This window comes from Antechinus flavipes, chromosome 2, assembly GCF_016432865.1.
Source record: "Antechinus flavipes isolate AdamAnt ecotype Samford, QLD, Australia chromosome 2, AdamAnt_v2, whole genome shotgun sequence".
In the NCBI taxonomy this organism is placed as follows: domain Eukaryota; kingdom Metazoa; phylum Chordata; class Mammalia; order Dasyuromorphia; family Dasyuridae; genus Antechinus; species Antechinus flavipes.
In genome coordinates, this window is record NC_067399.1 from 10611081 (window position 1) to 10636932 (window position 25852).

General features: G+C 45.2%; 1 protein-coding gene across 1 annotated transcript; it reads right to left on the minus strand.

Annotated features, from left to right (window-relative positions):
- Nucleotides 1-2991: 2991 nt before the first annotated feature.
- BOLA3 (bolA family member 3) lies at nucleotides 2992-12672 on the minus strand. Its single transcript, XM_051974140.1, has 4 exons — nucleotides 12503-12672; nucleotides 7271-7394; nucleotides 4798-4886; nucleotides 2992-3217 (listed from the first exon to the last, which is right to left on the minus strand). The coding sequence occupies exons 1-4, from the start codon at nucleotides 12563-12565 to the stop codon at nucleotides 3152-3154; spliced, it is 342 nt and encodes a 113-aa protein (XP_051830100.1). The 5' UTR covers nucleotides 12566-12672; the 3' UTR covers nucleotides 2992-3151.
- Between the last annotated feature and the right edge of the window lie 13180 nt (nucleotides 12673-25852).

Below are 25852 nucleotides of genomic sequence, written 5' to 3' on the forward strand. Positions count from 1 at the left end.
CTCCCCACACTCAGGGCAGTCCCTTAATTTCCTATCAAGCTGCACTCATCTGGATTCTCCATCACTCCTTTCTCCATTGAGCCTCCTTTTAAGCATTATCTTCCTTATTAGAACGGAAGATTCTTGGGACTTTTTGCTGGTGTTTGTGTTCCCAGGCTTGGCACAGTGCCTGCCACATCAGAAGGTGCCTAATGAATGCTTATGAGTGATTGAATGCCTTTCCACTAGCCGTACCTTATACCTGGAACACACTCCTTTTTATCTCCACCTCCGGCTTCCCTGATTTCCTTCAAGTCTAAGCCAAAATTGCACCTTTTTGGTCCTCCTCACTGCTGGTGCCCTCCCCTGACTTCTCGTGGATACTTGCATGTATCTGCTGTGTATGGAATTGTTTGCACCCCATCTTTTCAATTAGAGCATGAGATGTTGGGTTCAACAACCGTGCTTTTTTGCCTTTATCTTCTGTACTTAGTGCCATGCCTGGAATACAGTAGGCACTTAATAAATGCTGGTTGGATGACTGACAACCTCGAAAGAATTCTCTTTACATCTCCCCCAATAAATGGGAAAGGAGCTTTTGGAAATCTTCCAGGGAAGGAGAACTCATCGCCTCCCAAAGCGATGGGAGGCAGTCATTCTGTTTGTGGCTACCTCCAAGCGCCAGGAAGTTTATCCGGCTGAAATCTGGATCTCGGCCATCCCCGTCCATTACTCCTCTTCCTTCCCTCAGAACCAGGCAGAACAAAGTCATAGTTTCCCACACATTTCAAAGACAGCCAGATGACCCCCAAAGCCCGAGCCAGATCCAATCATCCTGGAGCATTATCTTCTCCGGGATAAATCTGCCCTTTCCTCTGAAGTCTTCCTCCTCTTGTATGATTTCCAGAGTCTGCTATTTGGTGTTGCCTCCCTTTGGAAAAGTTAAAAAATATGTAATAATGGTCATGAGATTTCACCAGGCTGTACGTGAATGTTCCACGAGTGTGGCAAGTCAAATAAGTGCCATTCGAGTCAACAAGCATTTATTAGGCATGTTTATTAATTTCAGAGACCAAGAGTGTGATGGAAAATATTATATATTAAGCCTTGAGACATTGGAATCAGACTAGGATAAAAATTAGGAAAAGGAGAAAATGTAGAGAGATGGTGAGTTTTACTTTGTATGTTGAACTTGAGATGAAAATGGAATTAGCTGGAACTGATCAACAGCCTCTTGTTAGTGATGCTTCCCAACAGTTTTGGGAGGGCAAGGGGAAGAATCAGAAAGGGGGGACTAGACTGAAATTAGAAGCTGGGGGGAGCACAATGTGAATTATTCTCCTGGTTCTATGGCAGGACATTCTGAGCTCGTCGTGGTCTGATCAGCCACGTTGGACACACTGGATCTTGACCCCGACACAGCAATGTCATTATTATGGTTTTCTTCAAGCATGATGACCCCCAACTCTCCATCAAGTCATACAAGTAATTGTATTTGTAATTTCTCGTGTCGAGATAATCTTCCATCACACTCCTATATTAGTTTAGCTGATTTCCATTTGATGAAATCTGCTCATCCCCACTTTCTCATGCCCAGAATCCCTTGTATTTCCCTACTGTGAATTTGTCCTCTTCATTCTGTAGATTACTCACATGCCTGATGGGAGAATGCAAGTTCTCCTAATTAGGGATTATTTTATCCTTTGTAATTGTGTCCCCAGTTCCCGGCACACAAGAAATGCTTATCGAGGGACACCCAATTGTTCCTGTTTGAATATAGAACGGACCTGATTTTCATATTCGGATCCTCATGGAATATAAGCCTCATCCTGCTGTAGCCGGATCAGAGGCTGTTTGGTTTATGTTGTCCAGTTCCAACTGGTTTCCAGAAGAGTTGAAACATTCAACTCCACTTTCGTAGTCCCGAGTCATGTTAGAGTTAAGGAAACCAAAGGGTCATTTATCCAAGATCAGACCAACTGTCAGTGATAGAGTTTCTGAGCTCCTCTGGCCCTGGTGTCCGTGTTCACCTAGGTGGTCCCGCTGCCGTCTTCCCGGCTGTGTGACTGGACATTTTGTTTCCTCTCTGAGCCTCAGTTTGCTCATCTGAAAGATGGAAGTGGTTGTTCCTTTAACAAGCATCTGTCAGACACCTACTGTGTGCAGAGCACACTGGTACAAGATACACTTGTTATAAGAGGACAAAGACTACAAAAGCTGATATTTCTACAGCATCTTCAAGATTTCAAAGTGCTTTACAATATTTTCTCATTTGATAATCATCAAGTATTTATTAAGCATCTACTGTATGCAGGCACTGAAAACACAAAGATAAAAAGGAAAGAATCCTTACCCTCTGGAAGCTTACATTCCAGCTGGGGAAGACGATGGGTACATATACAGGGATAAACAAAAAAGAGCATAATCTGAGAGGGAAGCAATAGCATCTGGGGGGGAGGGGGTAATAGAATCTGGTACTTGGGCTGCGCACTAAAGAAAACTGGAGATTCCTAGAGCTAGAAGTGAGGGAAGAAGGCACACCTGGCGTGAGGGATAGTCAGGGCAAAGGCACAGAGGTGGGAGATGGGATGCCGAGTAGGGAGAAAGCTAATTTGACAGCACTGGAGCACGGGTGAAGGCGACTGACATGCAAGAAGCCCAGAAAGGCAGGCGGGGCTTAGCTTAGAACATTACAGAAACAGAAGAGTCTCCATGGGGTCCCAGAGGTAATAATCACCAGCCCACAATCACACAGATAAGTGCCACAGGTGTCTTCGCCACCCCCCCACCTCCTTTGGTGGGGAGCAAATGTACAAAATGCCCGAGGGCGAGTATGGGACGACTCTCAATCACCCCCTGAGCTGATGCTTGATTAACTGGGCTTCAATGAGTACCTGAAAGGGGTGAGGGCGGCTTTCCCCTGGGAGACGGACCTGCCCGTGCCAGGGGCAGAAAACTGCCTGACCAGAGAAAGCCAATGACCTGGATCCAAGAAAGAAGGTTCCAAAGAAAGGGAGTCTTTTGCCTTTAATGAAAACGGAACAGCCCAAACACTCCTTGATCAGGAGAGCTCGGAGAGAGAACCAGGGGAGAGTGTGGGGAGAACAGCGTCCACCCCCTCCCAGGACTGTCCCAGCAGCAGCTCACAGCAGGCCCAGCCTGGCCCTCGGCCTCAGGGCTTGGGGACCGAGGTGAAGATCCTCAGCCCGTGCATCGATTTAATCTCCTCCTTCAGCGCCTAGGAAACAAAAGAGCAACTTGTATTTTGGGCAGCAAAAACACGAACAAAAGGAGCCTCCAAGACAGGAGTGGACTTTCTGAGGAGCCGCAGGGGATGGAGGTGACCTTCACACATGACCCTGAAACCGGGCTGGCCCCTCCTGTAGGTTAGGGCTCGGGCCAGGGCCAGGTCACTTATGGGCCCTGATCAGGACCCATCAGGACAGATGGTCGGAGTCTCCTCCAGGCCAAGCCACACTGAAAAAGAATCCCGCAGGAGGAAGCTGGGACACCAAGGCCGGCCTGGGAGCCGGGGGACTCGGGTCCCCTCCTCGTCCCTCCGGGTGTTATGCCACAGTTCTCTTTAAGTGTCCTGACTCAGTTTCCTCGTACAAGTTTCCCTTATCTCGGTCTCCCTAATTACTCCCCTAAGCTGTAAATCTCCCTCTGGTCCATTAAGACTAAGGACCAATTACTCTAAGGTTCTAAATTGTTAGCCCAAGCAAGATAAACAAGAGAGCAGACCTCCTGACTCTTTTCTGTCCTCAAGAATTTACAATATCCCTCTAAAATATTCCAAGATATCTCTGGGTATTCAGACATCCTGTCTCTGGGTTTTTGAAGGATTTATGGCCTTCCCTATCCTGACAGCTTCTCACCCTTTCCTTTGTTTAGAAAAAGGTATTTAAGAAGTTGGGGTTCCTCCCTTCATGGCTGGCGGCTGGCGGGTGGATGGTGGCCGCTGAATTCTTTGGGATGACAGTCTCCTCCAGCCCTGGGACCAACATGGGCTCCTTGGTCCCGGTATATCTTTATCTCTGTCTGACTGGATAATTTGAGACGAGAGTCCTGTCCAGTCAATTTTACTCTCCCATTAATAAAATATTAAAAACTCTCTAATCTCTCTCCTGCCTCAGTTTCTCCGGCATTAAGGGGGTGAGCGTGAGAACATGGCAGAGGTGCAGTAAGATGCACAAGCAAGCTGGCTCCTCCATGTCCTCCCCAAAGCCTGGTCAGATCTCACATGGGGCGCCACGTCCAGTTCTGGGGGCGCCACATCCAGTTCTGGGGGCACCATGTCCAGTTCTGGGGGTGCCATGTCCAGTTCTGGGGGCGCCATGTCCAGTTCTGGGGGCACCGTGTCCAGTTCTGGGGGCGCCATGTCCAGTTCTGGGGGCACCATGTCCAGTTCTGGGGGCGCCATGTCCAGTTCTGGGGGCACCGTGTCCAGTTCTGGGGGCGGCATGTCCAGTTCTGGGGGCACCATGTCCAGTTCTGGGGGCGCCATGTCCAGTTCTGGGGGCCACTTTGGGAAGTACAAGAACAATTACCTGGAGAAAGTCCAGGAGGGACCAGGACAGGGAAGGACGTGAGTCTACAGCACGCAAGGAAATGGAGGCAAGAAGGCTTGGGTGGAAAGGCCTGACCCGGCACTATCTTCAGGTATTCTAGTGCCCCAGCTTGGTGATGGGGGAGAGCACTTCCCCTCCCAGCCTCGGCTTGCTCTTGTGTAAAATGGGGCAATAACCGTCGAACACTGCCCTGGCGGGTTGGGTGTGAGGAACACGCTTCGAGACATTGGCGGCCGCTCCCACTAACCTTGTTAACCATCTGGTGCTGTTGCACAGTTCGCTTGTCTTTAAACTCTTCGGATTCTATATGGATTTCATACATGGCCCCGCAACCACCTGAAAAAAGAATATTTGTCGGCTTAAGTTAAAAGATCAGCCCCGGGAGGGGAGCCTGGAGGGACGGAAAAATCGGGGACAGTCCCAGAAACCAGAGGAAGAAACCTTCGGCTCCTCCTCCGCGCAGAGGGGGAAGCCGGCCAGGCCGAGTGCCGGACGCCCTGACTGAGGAGGGCCCGGCTTTGTTTGCTTTTCTTTGTCTCCAGAAAGACTTCAGTCCTCCCCGCCCCCGTGAACGCCTGTGATCCCAGGACAAAAGGTAATTTAAAGGTCAGTTTTCCGGGCTGAAGGAGCCTTTGTTAGCCACCTGCCTGCCGCCACGGGGGCCATTTGTGGTTGGTCCCCAGGGCCAGGCTTCTGAACTGGGCACAAACCCCCGGATGAAGTAATGCGGTCTGTGGTCAGGGCCGAGAAGAGACAAATACAGAAAGGGGGACGGGGAGGGGTCAGGAAGAAGAATAGCTTCTGAGGAGTGGGAGCTCCTAACAGCCAGATTCTAATTGTAGTCATCCGATTAGATGACAAAAGAGATTACATTTATTCAAATATATTAATATATGTAATAATATATAAAATATATTCAAATAGGAACAATTGGGTGTCCATCAATAAATTAAATATATAAATTAAAAATCATTTTTTACTTAAATATAAATATTAAATATCAAATGGATTCAGATTTCTGGACCACGGCTGAACATACAGGAATGACAGGAGCCTGGCCAGGGATGGAGGCTACCTATGAAGTTCCAGCAAGAAAGTATTTACTCAGAGATTAATATTTTTAATCAAAAGGAAAGGTGAGGAGGAGTGTGTAAGAGCGTCCTCAAGCATTTTCATGGGCAGGGTGACAGACACTAGAGTTACGGGACCACGAGTACAAACCAAGGCCTGAAACAGACCTTGGAGGCCACTGAGTCGGATCCTGCTGTTTTACAGAGAAGGAAACCGAGGCCAGCTTGTCACACAGCGAGTGTCTGATGTGGGTTAAACCCTGTGTTAAGGACATTAAGCCAGATACTGCAGAGTAGCTATTAATACAAAAAAAAAAAAAAAAAATGGGGCAAAGCAGCGGGGAGGGAGCTGGAAGGGCTCTCGGGGCCACAGGACAGGGACAAGTCAGCTCTGGACGGCAGCCTCGGGGGAATCCTCTCTCTCACCCGTGGGAGGGGGCCAGGGGTTTAATGTCTGTAAATAGGGGGTTCAGTGACTCCACAGCCAGCCTGTTGCTGTGACTCATCCATATTTAGTCAGGAGTAGGAGGCCCTACTACTATTTTTTAATTTTTAGTTTTATTTTGTTTTTGCCTCCCATTTTTTAATCTTTCTTACATTTTCTCACTCTTGGTGGCCCCCAAAATAAAATTTGCTTTGCCAGCTCTGCTGCCCCGGTCACTAGCTTTGAACTGCTCGTGGCAGTGCCCCGGAGGGTGGGGCAGCCCAGAGGCCGGGGGTGCAGGGAGAAACGGGGCCCAGATGTCTATCTGAGAGCACCACGCGGGGGCTTCTGGGAGCGGCTGATAGCTCCTCGTGAATCCCCAGCCAGCACGGAAGCACCAGAGCCCAGGCTCCCCACCCGCCCTCCACCCTCAGACTGGCCCAGCTCACAGGCTGTGTTTTCAATGAGGAGCCCCGAAAGGTGCCCAAGATAAGGAACGACTGTGAATTCTGAGAATCTAATATGTCATCTGGGGGAACCAGCAATGGCTTCCCCAGGGCAGCGCAAAAGTGCTTGGCTAGGGGGTCCCCAGTTGTGGGGTTCGGCACCCCTCATCCCCTACAGCCCATAAAGTCAGTTTGTATTTCCTTTTTGGCTGCTGGAGAATGCAAGATCCTCAAGGGCAAGCTCCGGGCTCTGTACATTTTCCTAGTTCCTGGCACAGAGCAGAAATCACAACCTAGAGCTGGAATAGACTCTGGCCCAATAGGTAATTTTACAGAAAAGGAAACTGAGGCAGCCTGCTCGAGGCAGCTCATGACCGGCATCCCCCGACCTCCCTCCTGGGGCTGTGTGGCCCTGCCAGGCGGATTCCGTGGCTCTGCCAACAGGTAACAGATGGGGATGGAGGGAAGATGTGTGATTGCTTTGGAGGAAGAACTTCCATGAGGAAACTCCCTCTACCCACCCAGAGTGTTATAGGCTCAGCAACCTGGAGTCCAGACAGAGCGCCCGGCCCAGAGTGGTCAGGAAGAACTGGATTCAAATCCAGCCCCAGACTACTACGAGCTGGGTGACTCTAGGCCCAGAGAAAGGAAAGGCGGGGGCTTCTCGGACCGAAGCCTCCCGTGGGTCAGGAGAAAATGAACATGAGGAAGCAGCCCCCGCCGACCGCCCTGCCCAGGCCCGGAGCTCTGCGGCCGCAGGAGTCCCCTGAGACGCGATACCTGAAATGTCTGTGACCTTGATTGTTGTTGCCTGAGGAAACTTCTCCTTTAGGACGTGAGTCACTTTGAGCTCCCCTGAGGTCTGGGAGGCAAATGTTCTTTGGGCGCATTGGAGAAGAGTGACCTGTCCATGGAGAGAGAGGGAGGGAGGGATATTTACTGGCCTTTACACGTCACTTACTTCAGATTGCCTCAGTTTCCTCATCTGTAAAATGAGCTGGAGAAGGAAATGGCAAAGCCCTCCAGGATCTCTGCCAAGAAAAGGCCAGCTGGGGCCAGGGAAGGACTGAACCACAATGGGCAAATCTAAAGGCCTTTTCTCAAGGCCCTCACCCTTCTTGATCCCTACAAAGCGACCCTGCTTTCTCCTTGATTCTCTTGTCCCCAGGTGTAGGGACACCTGTCTCTCCTCCTCCTCTGACCCTCTGATTGGTGTTTAAGGTCCCACCCACTGTAGATGGGGATCCCCCAGGCCTGGTCCTGCACCCTCTTCTCTACACTCCTTTGCCCAGTGAGCTCAGCAGCTCCCGGGGAACGCATCGGGACCTCAATGGTAATGACGCTCAGGCCAACTTGCCCGGCTCTGAAATCTCTCCCAACCTCAGCCTTGCACTTCCAACAGATTTTCGGACACTGAACCCTAACCTTAACACCTGAACCTTAACAATGAGCTCGGTTTTGAACTCGGTGGTCTTGGTCATTTCTCGATCACTGTTAAGGCTGAGTTCCCAAGGCTGGAAATCTAAGGGGCACCCTGTCCTCCTCCTCTTCCTCCCCCCTCTCCCATCTCCAATCCCGACTTCCACCCTCACGGGATCTCTTCTCGGACTCTTCTCCTTTGGCCCGGCCATTGCCCCACACGTCTCATGCTGGATTGGCAAGAGCTCTGGCGGCTCTCCAATCTCAAGTCCCTCCTCCCTCAGTCTCCCTCAGCCCGCAGAAATCTTCCTAAATAAAATGGGGTCTGGCCACGCCACCCTGTTAACCCCTTCCAAACCTGCCTCCCTCCACAGCTTTTTTCAGTCTTCTCACACCTCGAGCCCCTCCACAATCTCTGCCGTCCAGCCACAGGCCCTCCTCAAGTCCTGGGCATTTCCTCTGGCTGTGTCTCAGGCCTGCTCATCCCATCACCTAAAAATCCCACCTTCAGAGGCTTTCCCAGCCCTCTTCATTCCAGCATCCTCCCTCTGTTGACATTTCCCATCAGTCTCTGGCTTTTCTGCGTATAAATCATTTGTATCTTTCCTCCCTGGTTTCCATTTCTTTATAATCCCCAGCACTCCGCACAGAACCTGGTGCACAGTAGGTACTTAATTAATATTAGTTGAGTGACTGACTTCCAGGACTTTCATTCTTTAAAGCTCTGTTGTTACTATTATTGCACAAAAAAACAGACAATAAGTAGCAGAGTCAGATCCAAATTCTCTAACTCCATATTAAGTGCTATATCTACTGGACTATCTTTCTTCAAAAGACCTCTTTGGGGGGGAAAGAAACACACACACATATGATATACACACGCACCCTTACATATATTTATGTTGATATGTGTGCACACATCCCCACATGTGCATATTCACATGTAAGGTTTACATACATACACATGAACCAGTGATAATGATAACAGCTCTTCTACAGCACTTTAAAATTTAGAAATTGTTTTCTATATGTTAACATGTGATCCTCACAACAGTCCTATGAGCTAAGTGCTGTTGTTACTCCCATTTTACAGATGAGGAAACTACCTGTGGTCAAGAAGTATTAAATGTCTGAGGCAGGTTTTGAATTCTGGTCTTCCTGACTCCAAGGACAGCGCTGGATCTCCATAAAGGAAGGGATTATCTTTTGCCTTTCTTTATAGTCCTAAGGCTTAGCAAAGAACTTGGCATACAAAAGGGGCTCAATAAATTCATTCTCACTGGCTGAGCCATGTTTTGGGGAAGATGGACAAAAGACTGATATAAAAAGCATTCATTAAGGGCTTACAATGTGTCGGGCACTTTCTCGACTCTGGGATGCAAATACAAACACTGAAGTGGTCGGTACCTCCGGAGAGCAGCCATTCCAAAGGGAAAGATGGCACATGTGGGAACTGCTGCCAGGAAGGAGAGTGAGAGGCTGGACAGCTCTGCTGGGGGAGGCCCTTGTTAGTGAGGAAGGATCCTCCATCAGGTTCAGGTTCAGGGGAGTGTGAGGGAAGGAGAGTGAGAGGCTGGACAGCTCTGCTGGGGGAGGCCCTTGTAGTGAGGAAGGATCCTCCATCAGATTCAGGGGAGTGTGAGGGAAGGAGAGTGAGAGGCTGGACAGCTCTGCTGGGGGAGGCCCTTGTAGTGAGGAAGGATCCTCCATCAGATTCAGGGGAGTGTGAGGGAAGGAGAGTGAGAGGCTGGACAGCTCTGCTGGGGGAGGCCCTTGTAGTGAGGAAGGATCCTCCATCAGATTCAGGGGAGTGTGAGGGAAGGAGAGTGAGAGGCTGGACAGCTCTGCTGGGGGAGGCCCTTGCTAGTGAGGATCCTCCATCAGGTTCAGGTGCGTGTAACTTTCCTTTCAGCCAGCATCCCCCCCGATCAGCCGCAGCCCGTCCTGCCTCCCCATTTTCTATAGCTGAGCTGTCACCTGGACAAGCCAAAACCCTTGTGACATCAGCTCTCCCATCCCTTTCCAGCTCGGCCCTTCTTCCTGCATCTCCTGGCCCCAGCCAGGTTCCTGCTGGACAGCTCCCCACCAGGCAGTCAGCAAGGATTCACTGAGCACCTACTATGTGTCAGGCACAGAAGAAATCCTTTCTTCCTTGAGCCCACTCTGACTTCAAAAACCCTTATTTCTGAGGAAAGGAAGACCAGCAGGATGGATACCCCCAAAAAAGGAACTTTCACTGTGATTGGGGACGCAACAGGTTCAGAACTGGGAACTTAGCTGATGGAGAGGAATCTCAGCCACTCATAACCTGCAAAGCTTATTTTTCCACTGCTCATCAACCAAACGACCGACAAGCATTATTAAACACCTACTGTGTGCTAGGCGCTGTGCTAAGCACTGGCGACACTGGAGTCAGTCCCTGCCTTGAAGAAGCTTACACTGTGTCCACCTCCAGCCCAGTTGTTTGCCAAGTGGATTTTACCTATGCGACATCTTCCATTGGTACCTATCTGCTTTCTCCACCTGCCCTTGTTCAGCTGTTTCGTGAACAAATCTGTGTGAGACCATTTGGGGTTTTCTCGCCATTTTACAGATGAGGAGACTGAGACAACTGAGGTGAAGTGATTACCCAGAATCCCCCGGCTCATAAATGTCTCGCGCTGGATTGGAACGGGGCTTCCTGATTCTCTGTGCGCTCTGGGGCCCGCCGCTGCCCCTTCTCTCCTTCAGCATCTGGTTAAGGGAGCAGAGCCCAAACAGCAGGGGCTCTGGAGTTAAAGCTTCAGATCCCACCTTGAACGCTCGCTCTACACGAGATCTTCATCAGGTCCTTGAGCTTCTTTCTCTCTAAGGTGAAGGTCTGCTCCCTAGGTACCTCTTGAGGTCTCATCCAACTGGCTTTTCTCTCTGACGGGGCCCCTTCCCCATCCGTCCCCCACCAGCCGCCAGAAGCACCTTGCTACGAAGTGGAGCTGCCCCTTTTACTCCCTAACCAAAAGCCGGCCGGAGTTCCCTATAGTTTCTAAATTAAAACTTCCATTTTAAGCGTCTCTGTGGCTTCCCCCATCTGACTCCTACGGGCCGTGACTGGGCAAATGACTTAACCTCTCCAAGACCAAAGCTTTCCAAGGAGGTAGTGATCTCCACTAGCAGAGGGAGTTTCCATCCTGGAAGTCACCGGCCCAGCCCCATGGGAGGCTCATCATTCAAGAACTCACCCCCTCTCAGCCGCCTCTGTTCCCTCACTGTCCATCTCTCTTCCCACCTCGCATAAATGGTGAACGCCCAGCGGGCCGGATCTGATCGGTCCCACTGAGCTGGGAGAGCAGCGCTCAGACTGCAATGAGGAGAGGGCTACGATAAGCTGGGACTCTCCTCAGTGGGCAATGGGGAGCCAAAGATGTCTGAGAGCAGCAGCACAGCCTCGGACCAGTGGGCATCTGGCGGCCTGGGTACAAGGGCAGAGAACCATTCTACCCCTCCCCATCGTCAGGGTTTTTAACCAATCTGGTTGCATTCATTCAATGCCCACTGTACACCGGGCGCCCTGAGACCACAGAATAACCATGCGGGAGACAGCCAGTAAGATCCTGCCCCTCCACCGCTCCCCACACGACGGGCCGGTTCTGATCTCTGCCCTGCTGCCCCCCACACCCCCTCTCAGAATCCCTCCCTCCGAGTCTCGGTTCCTGCCCCTCCTTCTCCGGGCCTTTCCCGATTGCTGCAGCTGCCACCTTCCCCCCCACCACTGGCCTGGAGAGACGGCCCTCTCCCCTCCAGTTAAGGGGGGGCGGTAACAGCGCCCCCCTCCCGGAGCAGTTCCTGAGGAGAAAACGGGACGTGTGGGAAGCGCGGGGCGAAAGGCGGCGCCCTCTGGGACCATCCCCGGGCTGGAGAGCGCCGCGCACATGAAGGGGTGTTTAGGGAGCCGTATTCATGCACGTGCGCATGCTCTCCCAACTGCGGGACCGTAAGTCCCTGGGGCGGCACTGCTTCCTCTGGGTCTCGCCGCTCCCGCGGTTAGCCCCGGCTTAGGAGCTCCCTAAGTGCCTGCGGCTCCTGCCCCCAGGCCCATTTCTTCCCTACAACGAGGGGAGATCTCAGCCGGCACTCCAGGACCACGGACCAGCGCCTCCGCCACGCCCGCTGACCCCCCTCTCCTCAGGGGGTCACTGCGGCTAAATCCCAGGGTGGGCTTCCCCCCCATCAGAGAGGCCCTCCAGCACCCGTCTCCCCAGTCTGCAGCGCTCTCGGGGGCCTCAGCCTCCGCACCCCATCAATTCGGCTTAGCTACATCCCCTCCCCCAGTCTGAACCCACCTTCTTCCAGTTCCAGTCTCGGGGGTCACCCCGCCCCCAAAGTGACCTCTCTGCAGCCTCGGATCGTAACTGCTCTGCCTAAGATCGCCTCCCCCACACACCTCCTCAGGTATCCCGTCTTCTCGCCGCCTCGTCACCCCCTCTTCCGCCACCTGAGGCGCCCCCCCCAGGATCTACCCCCCCTGCGACACCCTTCGCTCTCTCCCGATCCCCCTCCCCCACAAGGCCCCTCCCCCTCAGGGTCCCCCCTCCCCCCAGGGACCCCGGCTCTCACCACGCCGAGGCTTCTCCGGCAGAGCAGTTGGGAAGCCGTGGCAGCGGCGCCCGGGGCCGCCATAACAGGCGCGGAGGCGGGGCAGGGAAAGGCCACCGCAGGACCAGAGACTCACGCCGGCTCAATGTCACCCACGCTGAGAAAGGCGAGAGGGCCGGGCTGCGCGGGGGGCGGGGAGAGAGCCGAGGGCCGAGCCCGCCCTCTGTCGCCTCGGAGGCCGCCCCTGGGGCCGGCCCTCTCGAAGGAGTGGAGGGGCGGGGCGAGAGGAGGGACTAAGATACTAGGGGCGTTTTAGGGTCAGTCTGATCTCCGATCCGCCGTTGGACAAAGTCCATTTCGCTTTGCCTGATCCGAAGCTTCCTCTGTGCCGGCCTCTTCCGGCTCCGATACGCAGCGTTCTAAAGTGAGTTTCAGCCTGGAATTCAGCGGTCTACGGTCAATTTCAGCTCCTGTCCTCTGCGTTCTAAAGTGAATTTCAGCGCGGAGCTCGGGGTTCTGTGGTCAATTTCAGCTCCTGCGCTCTGCGTTCTAAAGTGAGTTTCAGCCTGGAGCTCTGTACTCTGGTTAATGTCAGCTCCCAGGCTCTGTGTTCTGAGGTCAGTTTCAGTTTGGAGCTCTGTTCTGTGGTTAATTTCAGCTCCCAGACTCTGCGTTCTGAGATCAGTTTCAGCTTGGAGCTCGGAGTTCTATGGTCAATTTCGCCTCCAGTGCTCGGAGTTGCAAGATCGATAAACTTGTATTAAGCGATCTACCACGTAACAGGCATTGGGCTAAGCGCTGGGAATAGAAAGAAAGGCAAAAAGTAGTCCCTGTCCTCGAGGGACACAACAAATACCTGCAAATAAGCAATAGATCGACAAATGGGCAATAATCAAGAGAGAGAGACGTGCTAGAATTGAGAGGGATTGGAAAAGGCTTCCTGCAGATGGTGGGATTTTAGTTGGGACTTAAATCCAGGAGGTAAGGAAAAGGAACATTTCCAGGCTTAAGAAACAGCCAGAGAAAATGCCTGGAGTAGGGAAATGGAGTGTTCAGTTTGTACAACGGCCAGAGGGAGGCTAGTGTCAGTGGATCCATTTCAACTCTGCTAAATCTGCGTTTAGTGTCCTTAAGCCTTTCCAGTTCTCAAAGTATGAGGTCTGCAATCCATTCACCTGAACCGCCTCAACCTCTGCTTATTCCAAATTCTTTCCAGTTCTGGTGTTCTGGAGCAAAGCTTCTTAAACCATGGGTTGTGACCTCATATGAGGTCTCCTAACTGAATGTGGGTGGTCTGGAAAATATTTATAGCAATTCTTTTTGTGGTGGCAAAGTGGTCCCACTAATTAGGGAATTGCCTAGGAAGTTATGAGATAGGGATAATACATGTATGTGACGGAATGCTATTGTGCTATAAGAAATGATGAAGAAAGTATGGAGGTGGAGCCAAGATGGTGGAATACAAGTTGCGGCCAGCCAGTCTCCCAACATTCCCTTCCAATCAACCAGAGGACCCATAAGGAGGATAGTGACTGTGACTCTCAGCATCATTCCACCTTGGAAGCACCGAAAACTTGCAGACCCTTAAAATTGGCTCTGAAAATATCAGCATGAAAAAGCCTGAAACTTGGGATAGTGCCTCCCCAAAACCCAAACCCAACTTTAACATAAAGAACAAAATGAAGAAATAGGCCGGGAAAACATGATCAGAAGTGATACAAGGATGCCCAGTATCACCGTTACTATTCAGTGTTATACTAGAAATGTTAGCTTTAGCAATATGAGAAGAAAAGAAAATTGAAGGAATTAAAGTAGGCAACGAGGAAACAACACTATTACTTTCTACAGATATGATGACGTATCTAGAGAATCAACTAAAAAACTACTTGAAACAATTAACAACTTTAGCAGAGTTGCAAGATATATTGCTCATATAAATCCTCGGCACATGTAACTCACAAACCTAGCTGCAAGAAACAGAAAGAGAAATTCCGTTTAAAATAACTGTAGATAACATAAATTATTTGAGCGTCTACCTGTTAAGAGAAAGCCAGGAACTATATAAACACAATTATAAAACACTTATTCAAATAAAATCAGATCTAAACAATTGGAAAAATATCAATTGCTCATGGGTAGGCTGAGCTACTGTAATGAAAATGACAATTCTATCTAAATTAGTCTACTTATCCAGTGTCATTCTAATTAAAATGCCAAAAAATGACTTTGTAAAGCTAGAAAAAATAACAATAAAATTTATCTGGAAGAACAAAAATCGAGAATATCAAGGGAATCAAAAAAAAAAAAAAAAAGGAAAGTGGCCTAGCTATATCAGACCTAAAACCATACTATAAAGCAGCAGTCATCAAGACCTTTTGGTACTAAGAAATAGAGCAGTACATCAGTAGAATAAATTAGGCACACAAGACACAGTACTTAATGATTGCAGTAATCCACTATTCAATAAACCCAAAGACTCTGGCTTCTGGGATAAGAGCTCATTATTTGACAAAAATTGCTAGGAAAGTTGGAAAAAAAAGTATGGCAAAAATTAGGCATAGACCAACATCTCACACCATATACCAAGGTAAGGTCAAAATGGGTTTATGATTAAAACATAAAGGGTGATACTATAAGCACATTAGGAGAACAAAGGATAAATAATCTACCTGTCGGATCTTTAGAGAAGGGAGGAATATATGGCTAAAGAAGAGCTGAAGAACATTATGAAATGCAAAATGCATAATTTTGATTACATTAAATCAAAAAGGTTTTGAACAAACAAAATCAATGCAGCCAAGGGAAGGGAAGCAGAAAGATGGGAAACAATTTTTGTAGTCAATATTTCTGATAAAGGCCTCATTTCTAAAATATATAGAGAACTGAATCAAATATATAAGAATACAAGTAATTTCTCAACTGATAAATGGTCAAAGCATATGAACAGATAATTTTCAGTTGGAGAAATTAAAGCCACTCTTAGTCATATGAAAAAATTGCCCTAAATCACTATTGATTAGAAAAATATAGATTAAGACAACTCTGAGGTACCACTCCACACAATCAGATTGGTTAAGATGACAAGAAAAGAAAGGTGGAACAGCAATGCATTGTTGGTGGAGATGTGAAATGTTTCAACCATTTTGAAGAGCAATTTGTAAGTATGCCCAAAGAGCCATAAAACCATGTATACCTTTTGATTCAGCTGGGTCTCTATCCCAAAGAGATGAGAACAGAGGGAAAAGGACCCAAATGTGCAAAAATGTGTGTAGCAGGTTTTGTTTTGTTTTGTTTTGTAGTGGCAAAGAATTGGACATTGAGTGGATACCTAACAATTGGGGAATAGCTAAATAGATTATAGTATATGAATGCAATGGGATATATCTCTGTAAGAAATGATGAGCAGACTGATTTCAGAAAAGCCTGGAAAGACTTATATGAACTGATGCTGAGAGAAGTGGGTAGAACCAGGAGAACACTGTACACAGTAACAGCAATATTATATGATGATTAACCATGATAGACTTAGCTCTTCTCAGCAATGCAGTTATCCAAGACAATTTCAATAGACTTGAAATGGAAAATACCATTTGCATCCAGAAAGAGAACTATGGAGACTGAATGTGAATTGCAATATACCATGTTCATCTTTTTCTTTCTCGTAGTTTTTTTTTTTTTTCTATTTTGGTTTGATTTTTCTTGTATAACATGACAAATACGAAAATAAGTTTAAAAGGATTGCACATATATAACCTATATCAAATTAGTCGATGTATTGGAGAGGGGGGAGATAAGGAAGAAAAGGGACAAAAAAATTGGAACACAAAATCTTACAAAAATGAATGTTTTAAACTATCTTTACATGTATTTTGAAAAAAATAAATTACTATTGAGAAAAAAAAGAAATAGTTTGGAAACTGATCAAAGAGAATTTAACCATAAAAACTTACTACTGTAAATAGGGAAAATAAAAACATAAACTTAGAAGAAAATAGTGTGAAAACAGCTACAAAGTTACAAAGAAAAATGATAATTTGATCCAAGGTCAAGAATAATTCCTGGAAGAGGTAAATAAGGAGGGGGGGGATGGAAAAAGAAATGAGAGTGGTGTAAGAATATTACAAAAAGAAAATTAAAGTCTATATCCCAAAGATGTCAAAGAAAAAGAAAACAGACTTAATGTGTACAAAAATACTTATAATAGTTCTTTTTGTGATGGCAAAGAATTGAAAGTCGAGGAGGTGTTCATCAATTGGGGAGTGTCTGCACAAGCATATGATTATGATGGAGTACTATTTTACTACAAGAAATGATGAGGTGATGATTTCAGAAAAACATGATAAAATCTGTATGAATTGATATAAAGTATAATAAGAACTGGGAGATTATTACACAGTAATAGTAATCTTGTAATAATGATGAACAGTGAAAAACAAAGCTAATTTTATTAATCTGATCTAGTCTGATCAATAAAATGTTCTGAGCAATACAATGAACAAAGACAATTCCAAAGAACTTGTGATGAAAAAATTGCTATCTATCTCCAGGTAGATAATTGATGAACTTTGAGTGAAAAATGAAGGATAATTTTCTTTCTTTTTTTTTGTGATATAGTTAATATGGAAATATGTTTTACATGATTTCACATGGATAATTGATTTTTTTTGCCTTTTCAGTGGATCAGGGAATGATGAGAGATAGGGAGAGAATCCAAATCTCAAAAATTTAAAAGAATGTTTAAAATAAATAACAAATATAAAAAAAGAAAAAGAAATGATGAAGGGGATGGTATCAGAAAAATCTGGGAAGATATATATGAACTGTTGCAAAGTAAAATAAGCAGAACCAGGAGAACAATCTATAAAGGAAAAGCAATATTATTAAGCTTGTAGACTTTAGAAATTAAGATTAATTTAATTTAAGATTGGGTTTTGGAAATCTAATCACTAAAATGATCAAGTATAATCCCAAAGGAATAGTGGTGAAAAATGCTACTTACCTCCAGATAAAGGTCTGGTATACTCAGAAGGCAAATTAAATTTTTCTTTCTTTCTTTCTTTCCTTTCTTTCCTTCTTTCTTTCTTTCTTTCTTTCTTTCTTTCTTTCTTTCTTTCTTTCTTTCTTTCTTTCTTTCTTTCTTTCTTTCTTTCTTTCTTCTTTCTTTCTTTCTTCCTTCCTTCCTTCCTTCCTTCCTTCTTTCTCTCTTTCTTTCTTTCTTTCTTTCTTTCTTTCTTTCTTTCTTTCTTTCTTTCTTTCTTTCTTTCTTTTTCTCTCTTTCTCTTCCTCTCTTTTTCTCTCTCTCATTTTCTTTTTCTCTTCCTTCCTCTTCCTCCTCCTCCTTCAATTCTTTGATTCTTCTTCAATTTTTCATTTCTTTAAAGAAGAAGAGAAAGAAGTGTCATGAAAAAGAGATGAGAAAATTCACCTCCTCCCATAGAGCCCTTTGTTTCTTTTGGCTGCTTTCCCCTTCTTTTTTGCTCTTTGCCACAAGGAACAACTCTCTGGAGTGTAGAGGTAATAGTGGTAGTTGTTGTTTTTGTTGATGATTATCCATGGTTTTGAAAGAGCACTGATGACATCATGAGAGCGATGTTTTGACTTGTATGTGACTTTCATTTAGGCGAGAAAGCCGTCAGACTTCCTCTCTCCCTGGGTCACTGAAATCTGGCAGCAGGACAGAGACCACAGGTGATGGCCCCATGGGCGTTATCATGACTGACCAAGCTCTGAGGGCTTCCCTGCTTCAGCTGCCTTTGGGACCACTCCCAGTCACCCCTTCCCTGGGGGAAGACTCCTTGTGTTTGCGGTAGATGCTCCCCTAGTTCACCACTGGCTCTGAGGCCTATGGTTTTGGCCCATCTGCCAGACAGTTTTGCTGCAGCGTGGTCGCTGGACACGCTCAGCTTCTCAGAGCCACAGGTAAGAGTCAGGTTCCAGGTAGACAGCAAAGATGGATGAGCAGCCCTGAAAGGAGGCCGGCGGCCTTCGCCCCAGGGACTCCCGTTCTCCCACAGCACAAAGAAAACAGCTCTGGAATCCTTGGTGTAGGAAATTTTCCAGGGATTCTGAACCGCCCTTCTCAGAGGCCAGGGCTGAGGTCCTCAGAATCATCCCCAAATAAGAGGGGATGGGGGACTGGAGGAGAAAAATTGTGCATTCAGTCATTCTATGGGGATTATGGAGCAGAGTGGAACTTTGTTAGCATCCAGTGTCCACACTGGACAAATGTTCCAGGTAATGAGAAACCCCCATGATTTACAGCTTATCCTCTATAAATCATATGGATTAGTCTTAACAAGATAAACATCCCGTCCACATTCCTATCCCCTTCTGAACTTTTTTCTTTGGACTATTTCAGATTTTGCTGGTTTTCTCCCTATTTTTATCATAATGAACATTTCATAGGTTTGTAATTTCATCCACGGGGGACCACGCTCTCTGTCAACACTGGAGATAATTTGGGAGGATGTCACGTGGCGTTGCTGGGACTGAAGAAAGAAAGGGAGGAGGCTTTCCCTCTCTGGAGATTTATGGACAGAGGCTAATAATAATCAGCATTTATGGGGCCCTTTAAGACCTCTAGAGCATTTTATGTGTATTATCTCAGATAATCTTCCCACAATTCTGTGAAGTGGCTGCTGTTATTACTGTCATTTTACATGTGGAAAAACTAAGGCCCAGGAAGGACAAGTGCTTGCCCAGAGTCTCATAGCTAGGAAGTATCAGACAGGATTTGAATTCAGGTCTTCCTGACTGGGCTAGGTGCTTCAAGTCTCTCCTCTCCGGGCTGTCCTTTCCTCAGCCGCCAGATTTATGTTATTAAAGTCAGCCCCTCCTTAATAAACTCTAGGGGCTCCCTGTCCCCTCTGGGATCAAACCCAAAATCCTGTGTTTGATTCAGAGCCTCTCGTGATTGCTTCACACACACACACACACACACACGCACACACACACACACTTACATATACACTCACATGCACACACAATTTGCACACATGCATTCATATATACTTGCTCAAACATGCATTCTCACACTTTTGCATACACTGACATATAAAATCACTAATGCACACACACTTTGCACACACACACATGCACACACACTTTGCACACACTCTTATATATACACTCACATGCACACACAATTTGCACACATGCATTCATATATACTTGCGCAAACATGCATTCTCACACTTTTACATACACTGACATATAAAATCACAATGCACTCACACTTGTACACACATGCAGACACCTTTCCAGTCTCCTTTCATCTTCCACCGCCCCCTCAGCAGTTCACTCCCCCTCCCTCGGCCTTGGGCCTCCACATGCTCTCCTGCCCCATCCCCACAGAGCCCAGCTAAAATCCCACCTGCCCCAGGAAGCCTTTTCTGCCTCTGCTCAGTTCCAGTTCTTTCCCTCTGGTGATTATTCCTAATCAATCCTATTTATAGCTTGTTTGTACACAGTTGTTTCTCTCACTAAATGGTGAGCGCTTAGGGAAAGGGACTTTTTTTTTTTTTTTTACCTTTTTTGTACCCCCAATGCTTAGAAGTATGTCTAGTACATTATTGCACACATCCAGTAAATGTTTACTCATGTTTATAAAGAACACAATGCTTGACATATAGTAGGTGCTTAATTCATGCTTTTTTCCCCTTAATAAATGTTTACTGACTGACTTTATGATCTTCCTGAGGGATGGAATGGATCACTTGTTCCAGTACTGGGCTCCTGTTCCCGGTCCTCGCCGCAGAGCCCCCAGACTTTGAAGGCTCCCCCCTATTAGAGGCATAAAAATTAAGACACAAATGAAATATATAAAATAAAACAAAATAATTATGAGTAAGCGGAAGATCTAAGTTAAAGTTATCTTATTTATATAGGATATATTCTACAGCCTATCCGAATACAACTAAATTAAGCCAGCCAATTGTCTTCAATTAAAGGGATAGTTGTGGATTCTGAGAGCTCCAGATCCCCCAACATGGCAAAGAGTCCTAGAAAATGTTCCACATTTGGCTCAGGTGCTGCTTGCCCCACATTTTCATCAATATTCCTTATTTGTAGATTTACCATTCATTATTTGGCCTCATCAGGCATTTAAACATATGTTGCTATGTACATATATGTATCCTGTCAAGCGGCTATTTTGTCACAGATGATAACTAGAATAACACAGATGTGTATTAATAAGTACAAAAAGGACTGAGCGCAAGAACCATAGGCATTGTACACAAGAAATGGGGCATGAGAAATGAGGCCCTGTTGGCAGTCAGGCACAGTAAAAAAAACCTCGTAGTGTGGGCAATCTCGACTGCCAAATTCTGGCTTTCTGACCTGAAAAAGCACTTAAACATTGTTGCTGAATCTAAGGATTTTCTTTTGACATCTAAAAAGACATGGCAGATTTTAGAAGCAATTTTTTTCATATTGTAGTTTGAGAATATTAATCTTTATATATCAGTATTAGAACATATTCTCTATGTCCTGAGGCAGCTAGGTAGTGGAGTAGATAGAGAGCTGGACCTGGAGTCAGCTAAACTCATTTTCTTTTCTTTTTTTTTAATTACAGCTCTTTTTATTTTCAAAACATATACATGGGTAATTTTTCAACACTGATCCTTGCAAAACCTTGCGTTCCAAATTTTCCCCTCCCTTCTCTCACTTCTTCCCCTAGATGGCAAGTAATCTATGTTAAGCATGTTAAAAAAAATCTATATGTTAAATCTAATATATGAGTATATATTTATACAATTATTATGCAGCACAAGAAAAATTAAATAAAAAAGAAAACAAATGATAAAGAAAACAAAATGCAAGCAAACAACAAAAAAAGTAAAAATACTATATTGTGATCCACACTCAGTTCCCACAGTCCTCTCTCTGGGTGTAGATGGCTCTCTTCATCACAAGATCATTGCAGCTGGCTAGGCTCATCTTTTTAAGTTCAGATATGGCCTCAAATATTTATTAGCTCTGTGACTCTGGACAAATCACTTTACCTTGTTCGCCTCAGTTTCCTCATCTGTAAAATGAGCTAGAGAAGGAAAAGGCAAACAACTCCAGTATCTTTGCCAAGAAAACTCCAAATAGTGTCATAAAGAAATGGACAAGACTGAAATGACTGAACAAAACTCTACATACTGATTAATAGTTTTTGATGTTCTATATTTGCTTCTTGGAATAGCTAATGTGTCCCCCCAGATCAGGGAGAATATATTACAAGCAACAAGAAAAAAAATCCAAATATGACAGAACCACAATTAGAATTATACAAGACCTGATAGCGGTTACATTAAAAGGTTATATGGCAAAAGAAAGTTATCTTCTAGGAATTTAAGGATGATGCCTCCACTGACTATCTTTATGTTTTGTTTTGTTTTGTTTTTTGGTGAAGCTATTAGAGTTAAGGGACTTGCCCAGGATCTCACAGCTAGGAAGTGTCAATTGTCTAACTCATATCCTCCTGGCTCCAGCGCTAGTGCTCTGTTTACTGAACCCACTATCAACACCAGGACTCAGATCACTTCAGACTCAGTGATTATGATATAAAAAGGATCCAGATCCTTTATTCAAGCAAAAAAACAAAAACAAATATTCTAAAGTTCTTGACTTGCTGCAGATGGATCCCTTCACATAGAAAGTGTAAATTTCCTTGAGTTAGGAAGCAAACCAGAACAGAACAGAGATCCATACACAAAGATATGATCAAAACCTTGAATCCTCTCAGTTGTGAGGACTCGTGGAAGATCATGGCAAAATTTGCTCATTTGGAAAAGTTCATTAGTATTTGTGCTAATCTCACAATGGATTGCAAGCACATGATGCTTTCACACTTTCCTAGTCATCAGTGTAATGAAGCAGGGCTGGTTGCTTGCTCCTATGCTGTTTAATAGGTTTTCAGGGATGTTGTCATATCCCTTCAACTAAGAGGAAAAATCAAGGTCAGCTATTTCAGTGATAATAACTTATTTAACTGAAAATGACTATGAGCCAAGACTGAACTAGAGGGAAAGTTGGTATGTGACAATAGATGACTGTGTACTTAGTGCAGCCTCTGGGGCTGAGATGCAGAAATGTGACTTGATTCTCTGCTACTTGCTAACTTTGTTCTAACAATTAACACCAAAAAAACAAGGTACTCCAATAGCTATTACCACACCTTCCATGCCTGGAATCATTGATTACAACAGGGAAATTTTGAATGCAATGGATAAATTAACTTACCTTGTCAGTCTACTTTCCAGGGATGTTCACACAGATGATGAGGTCGACACCCTTATTGCCAGAGCTAACTCAGTATTTATTATTTTTTGATGGTGGTGGCAGGGCTCTTATTTATTTATTTGTTTGTTTGTTCATTTGTTCGTTCATTTATTTTTATTAAAGCTTTTTATTTTCAAAATATATGTATGGGTGGAGCTGTGAACGAATCCAACCATTCTGGAGAGCAATCTGGAATTATGCCCAAAAAATTACCAAATTGTGCATACCCTTTGATCCAGCAGTGTTTCTATTGGGCTTATATCCCAAAGAAATACTAAAGAAGGGAAAGGGACCTGTATGTGCCAAAATGTTTGTAGCAGCCCTGTTTGTAGTGGCCAGAAACTGGAAAATGAATGGATGCCCATCCATGGGAGAATGGCTGGGTAAATTGTGGTATATGAATGTTATGGAATATTATTGTTCTGTAAGAAATGACCAGCAGGATGAATACAGAGAGGACTGGCGAGACTTACATGAACTGATGCTAAGTGAAATGAGCAGAACCAGGAGATCATTATACACTTCGACAACGATATTGTATGAGGACATATTTTGATGGAAGTGGATTTCTTTGACAAAGAGACCTGAGTTTCAATTGATAAACGATGGACAAAAGCAGCTACACCCAAAGAAAGAACACTGGGAAACGAATGTGAACTATCTGCATTTTTGTTTTTCTTCCCGGGTTATTTATACCTTCTGAATCCAATTCTCCCTATGCAACAAGAGAACTGTTCGGTTCTGCAAACATATATTGTATCTAGGATATACTGCAACATATCCAAAATATAAAGGACTGCTTGCCATCTAGGGGAGGAGGTGGAGGGAGGGAGGGGAAAAAAAATTGGAACAGAAAAAAAAAAAAAGAACATAGGATAGTTTAACTTTCAAATCTGTGGAGTAGGAAGGAATTTGTGACCAAAGAAAAACTGTTGATCATTATTGAACTCCAAATAAATAATTTTGATTATAAAAAAAATATATGCATGGATAATTTTCAACATTTACCTTTGCAAAACCTTGTGGTTCAAATTTTTCCCCTCCCCTACTCTCACCCCTTTCCCTAGATAGAAAGTAATCCAATATATGTTAAACATGTGCAATTTTTCTATACATATTTCTACAATTTTCATGCTGCACAAGAAAAATCAAATCAAAAAGGATAAAAATAAAAAATAAAACAAAATGAAGGCTAACAACAAAAAGTAGCCCAGCGTTTAGAAGGCTCCAAAGGAATGGATGAGATAGAAGAGGTATTAGACTAACTATCAAATTGAAAGGCTACAGAGCCTTTGTGCCGACCGCATTGTGGTACACCTGTGAAACTTGGACAGCGTCCCAGTGCCATGCTGGAAACTGAATCTTCCATTTGCATTGTCTTAGGAAGGTTCTGAAGATCACCTGGCAACATAAAATACTGGACACTTGAACTGAACTGCCAGGCACTCAAATCCAGCAGAGAGTGCAACTCTACAGGGCTATAGTTGGTACAAAAAAAGTACATTTGCCTAAAAGACTACTGAGAAGTCACCCAAGGTAAGCACTGTCATGGAGGTCAGAAGAAGTGATAAAAGGACACTCCTAATGTCTCACTAAAGGACTTTGGGATCATTTGGGAAACATGGGAAACGATGGCACAGGACTACCCCGAAGGCTCTGTGCTTTATGAGCAAAGCAGAATTGCAGTAGTTCAAAAGAAATGTGGGATGTTCAAATTTAGCTACATCATCACTCCCAATGTTCATATGAACAATTCGTGTCTGACCTGTTTGAGTCTTCTAAACTCCTATTAATCTGATCAGCCATAGATGGACTCCCTGTAACTTGCCCCCAACATAATGATGTCATTTTGGTTTTCTTTGAGCATGAACACACACACACACACACACACACACACACACACACACACTCATTCACACATTTGACATGGACATTGTGGGAATTTGTTTTGCTTGATTATGCATGTTTATATCCTGTTTATTTGGTTTTTTTCTTGCTTCATCAATGGCAGGTAGGAGAAAGAAGAGTTTTTCACTTAAAAAATAAAATCCAATTTTAAAAAGTAGATGTAAAAAAAGATATTAATAAAAATTTACTTTGAAAATAAACAAAAATGCTATAGGACCATATCTTTTGGCTCTGGTTGCAAAAAACGGTTTCTGGCCTCTCTTGAGGTTTTCCAAGAACTCTCTCACCGAGAAAACGCTTTCAATTCCAGCTTTCACAACTTTATTTGGGGATGATTCATTGCCAGAATGAGCCAAATCTTTCCATGAAGAAGCCACAGCAAATAAGCTCCACCTTTGTTTCCTGCTGCACAGAATAAGACTGGGCAGTCAAAGTTGGAAGAGGGAATCGTTTAATCCAAACCTCGTGCAGAGAGGAAGTGAGAATGCCGGAATGATGGCCCTCACAGGGGTTTTGTGGGAAAATGCTTGGTTAATGCTAGAAGTCCCAAATGTCATCTGTTATTTGCATCATGCTTTGCTTAGGACGGGACTCGCTTAGTCAATTCAATTAAGCAAAAACTTTAATAAGCACTTACTCTCCAGTATTTCTCGAAAATCTTGGGGCAGTTTTAAGCTTTACTAGTCTAAAGACTTTTAAGGCACTTTTTATACTGAACTCTGTGGAGGGGGAGCCTGATGGAGTGCAGAGAGAGGGCCTGGGAGGCAGGATGCCCCAGTTACATTTTGTGGACAAGTCTCAGTGCCTCGAGATAATTTTTTAGGTTGTAACTTGCACCCAAGATGCTGTTCTACGTGGATAATCAAAAGTTTCTCACCTACCCCCCAGGAATTCCTTATGGCAATGAAACCACGAACCTGGTTCATCCCTGCCCCATATCCATCCAAACTATGAGTCACAATTATACTCATCACTACAAATAGAAAAACCCCAAAAGAAAAAAAAATCAATCCCTGTGCTCAGAGAGCTTACATTCTACTCTGATATATGACATCTACAAAGACAAGTAAATACAAGATGACTTTGGGAGAAATAGAGAGAGGAGATCAGGGAAAGACAAAGACGGAGAGAGAAAGAGAGAGACAGAGACCTCAGATCCAGAGACAAAGACAGGACAAGGGAGAAGAGAGACAA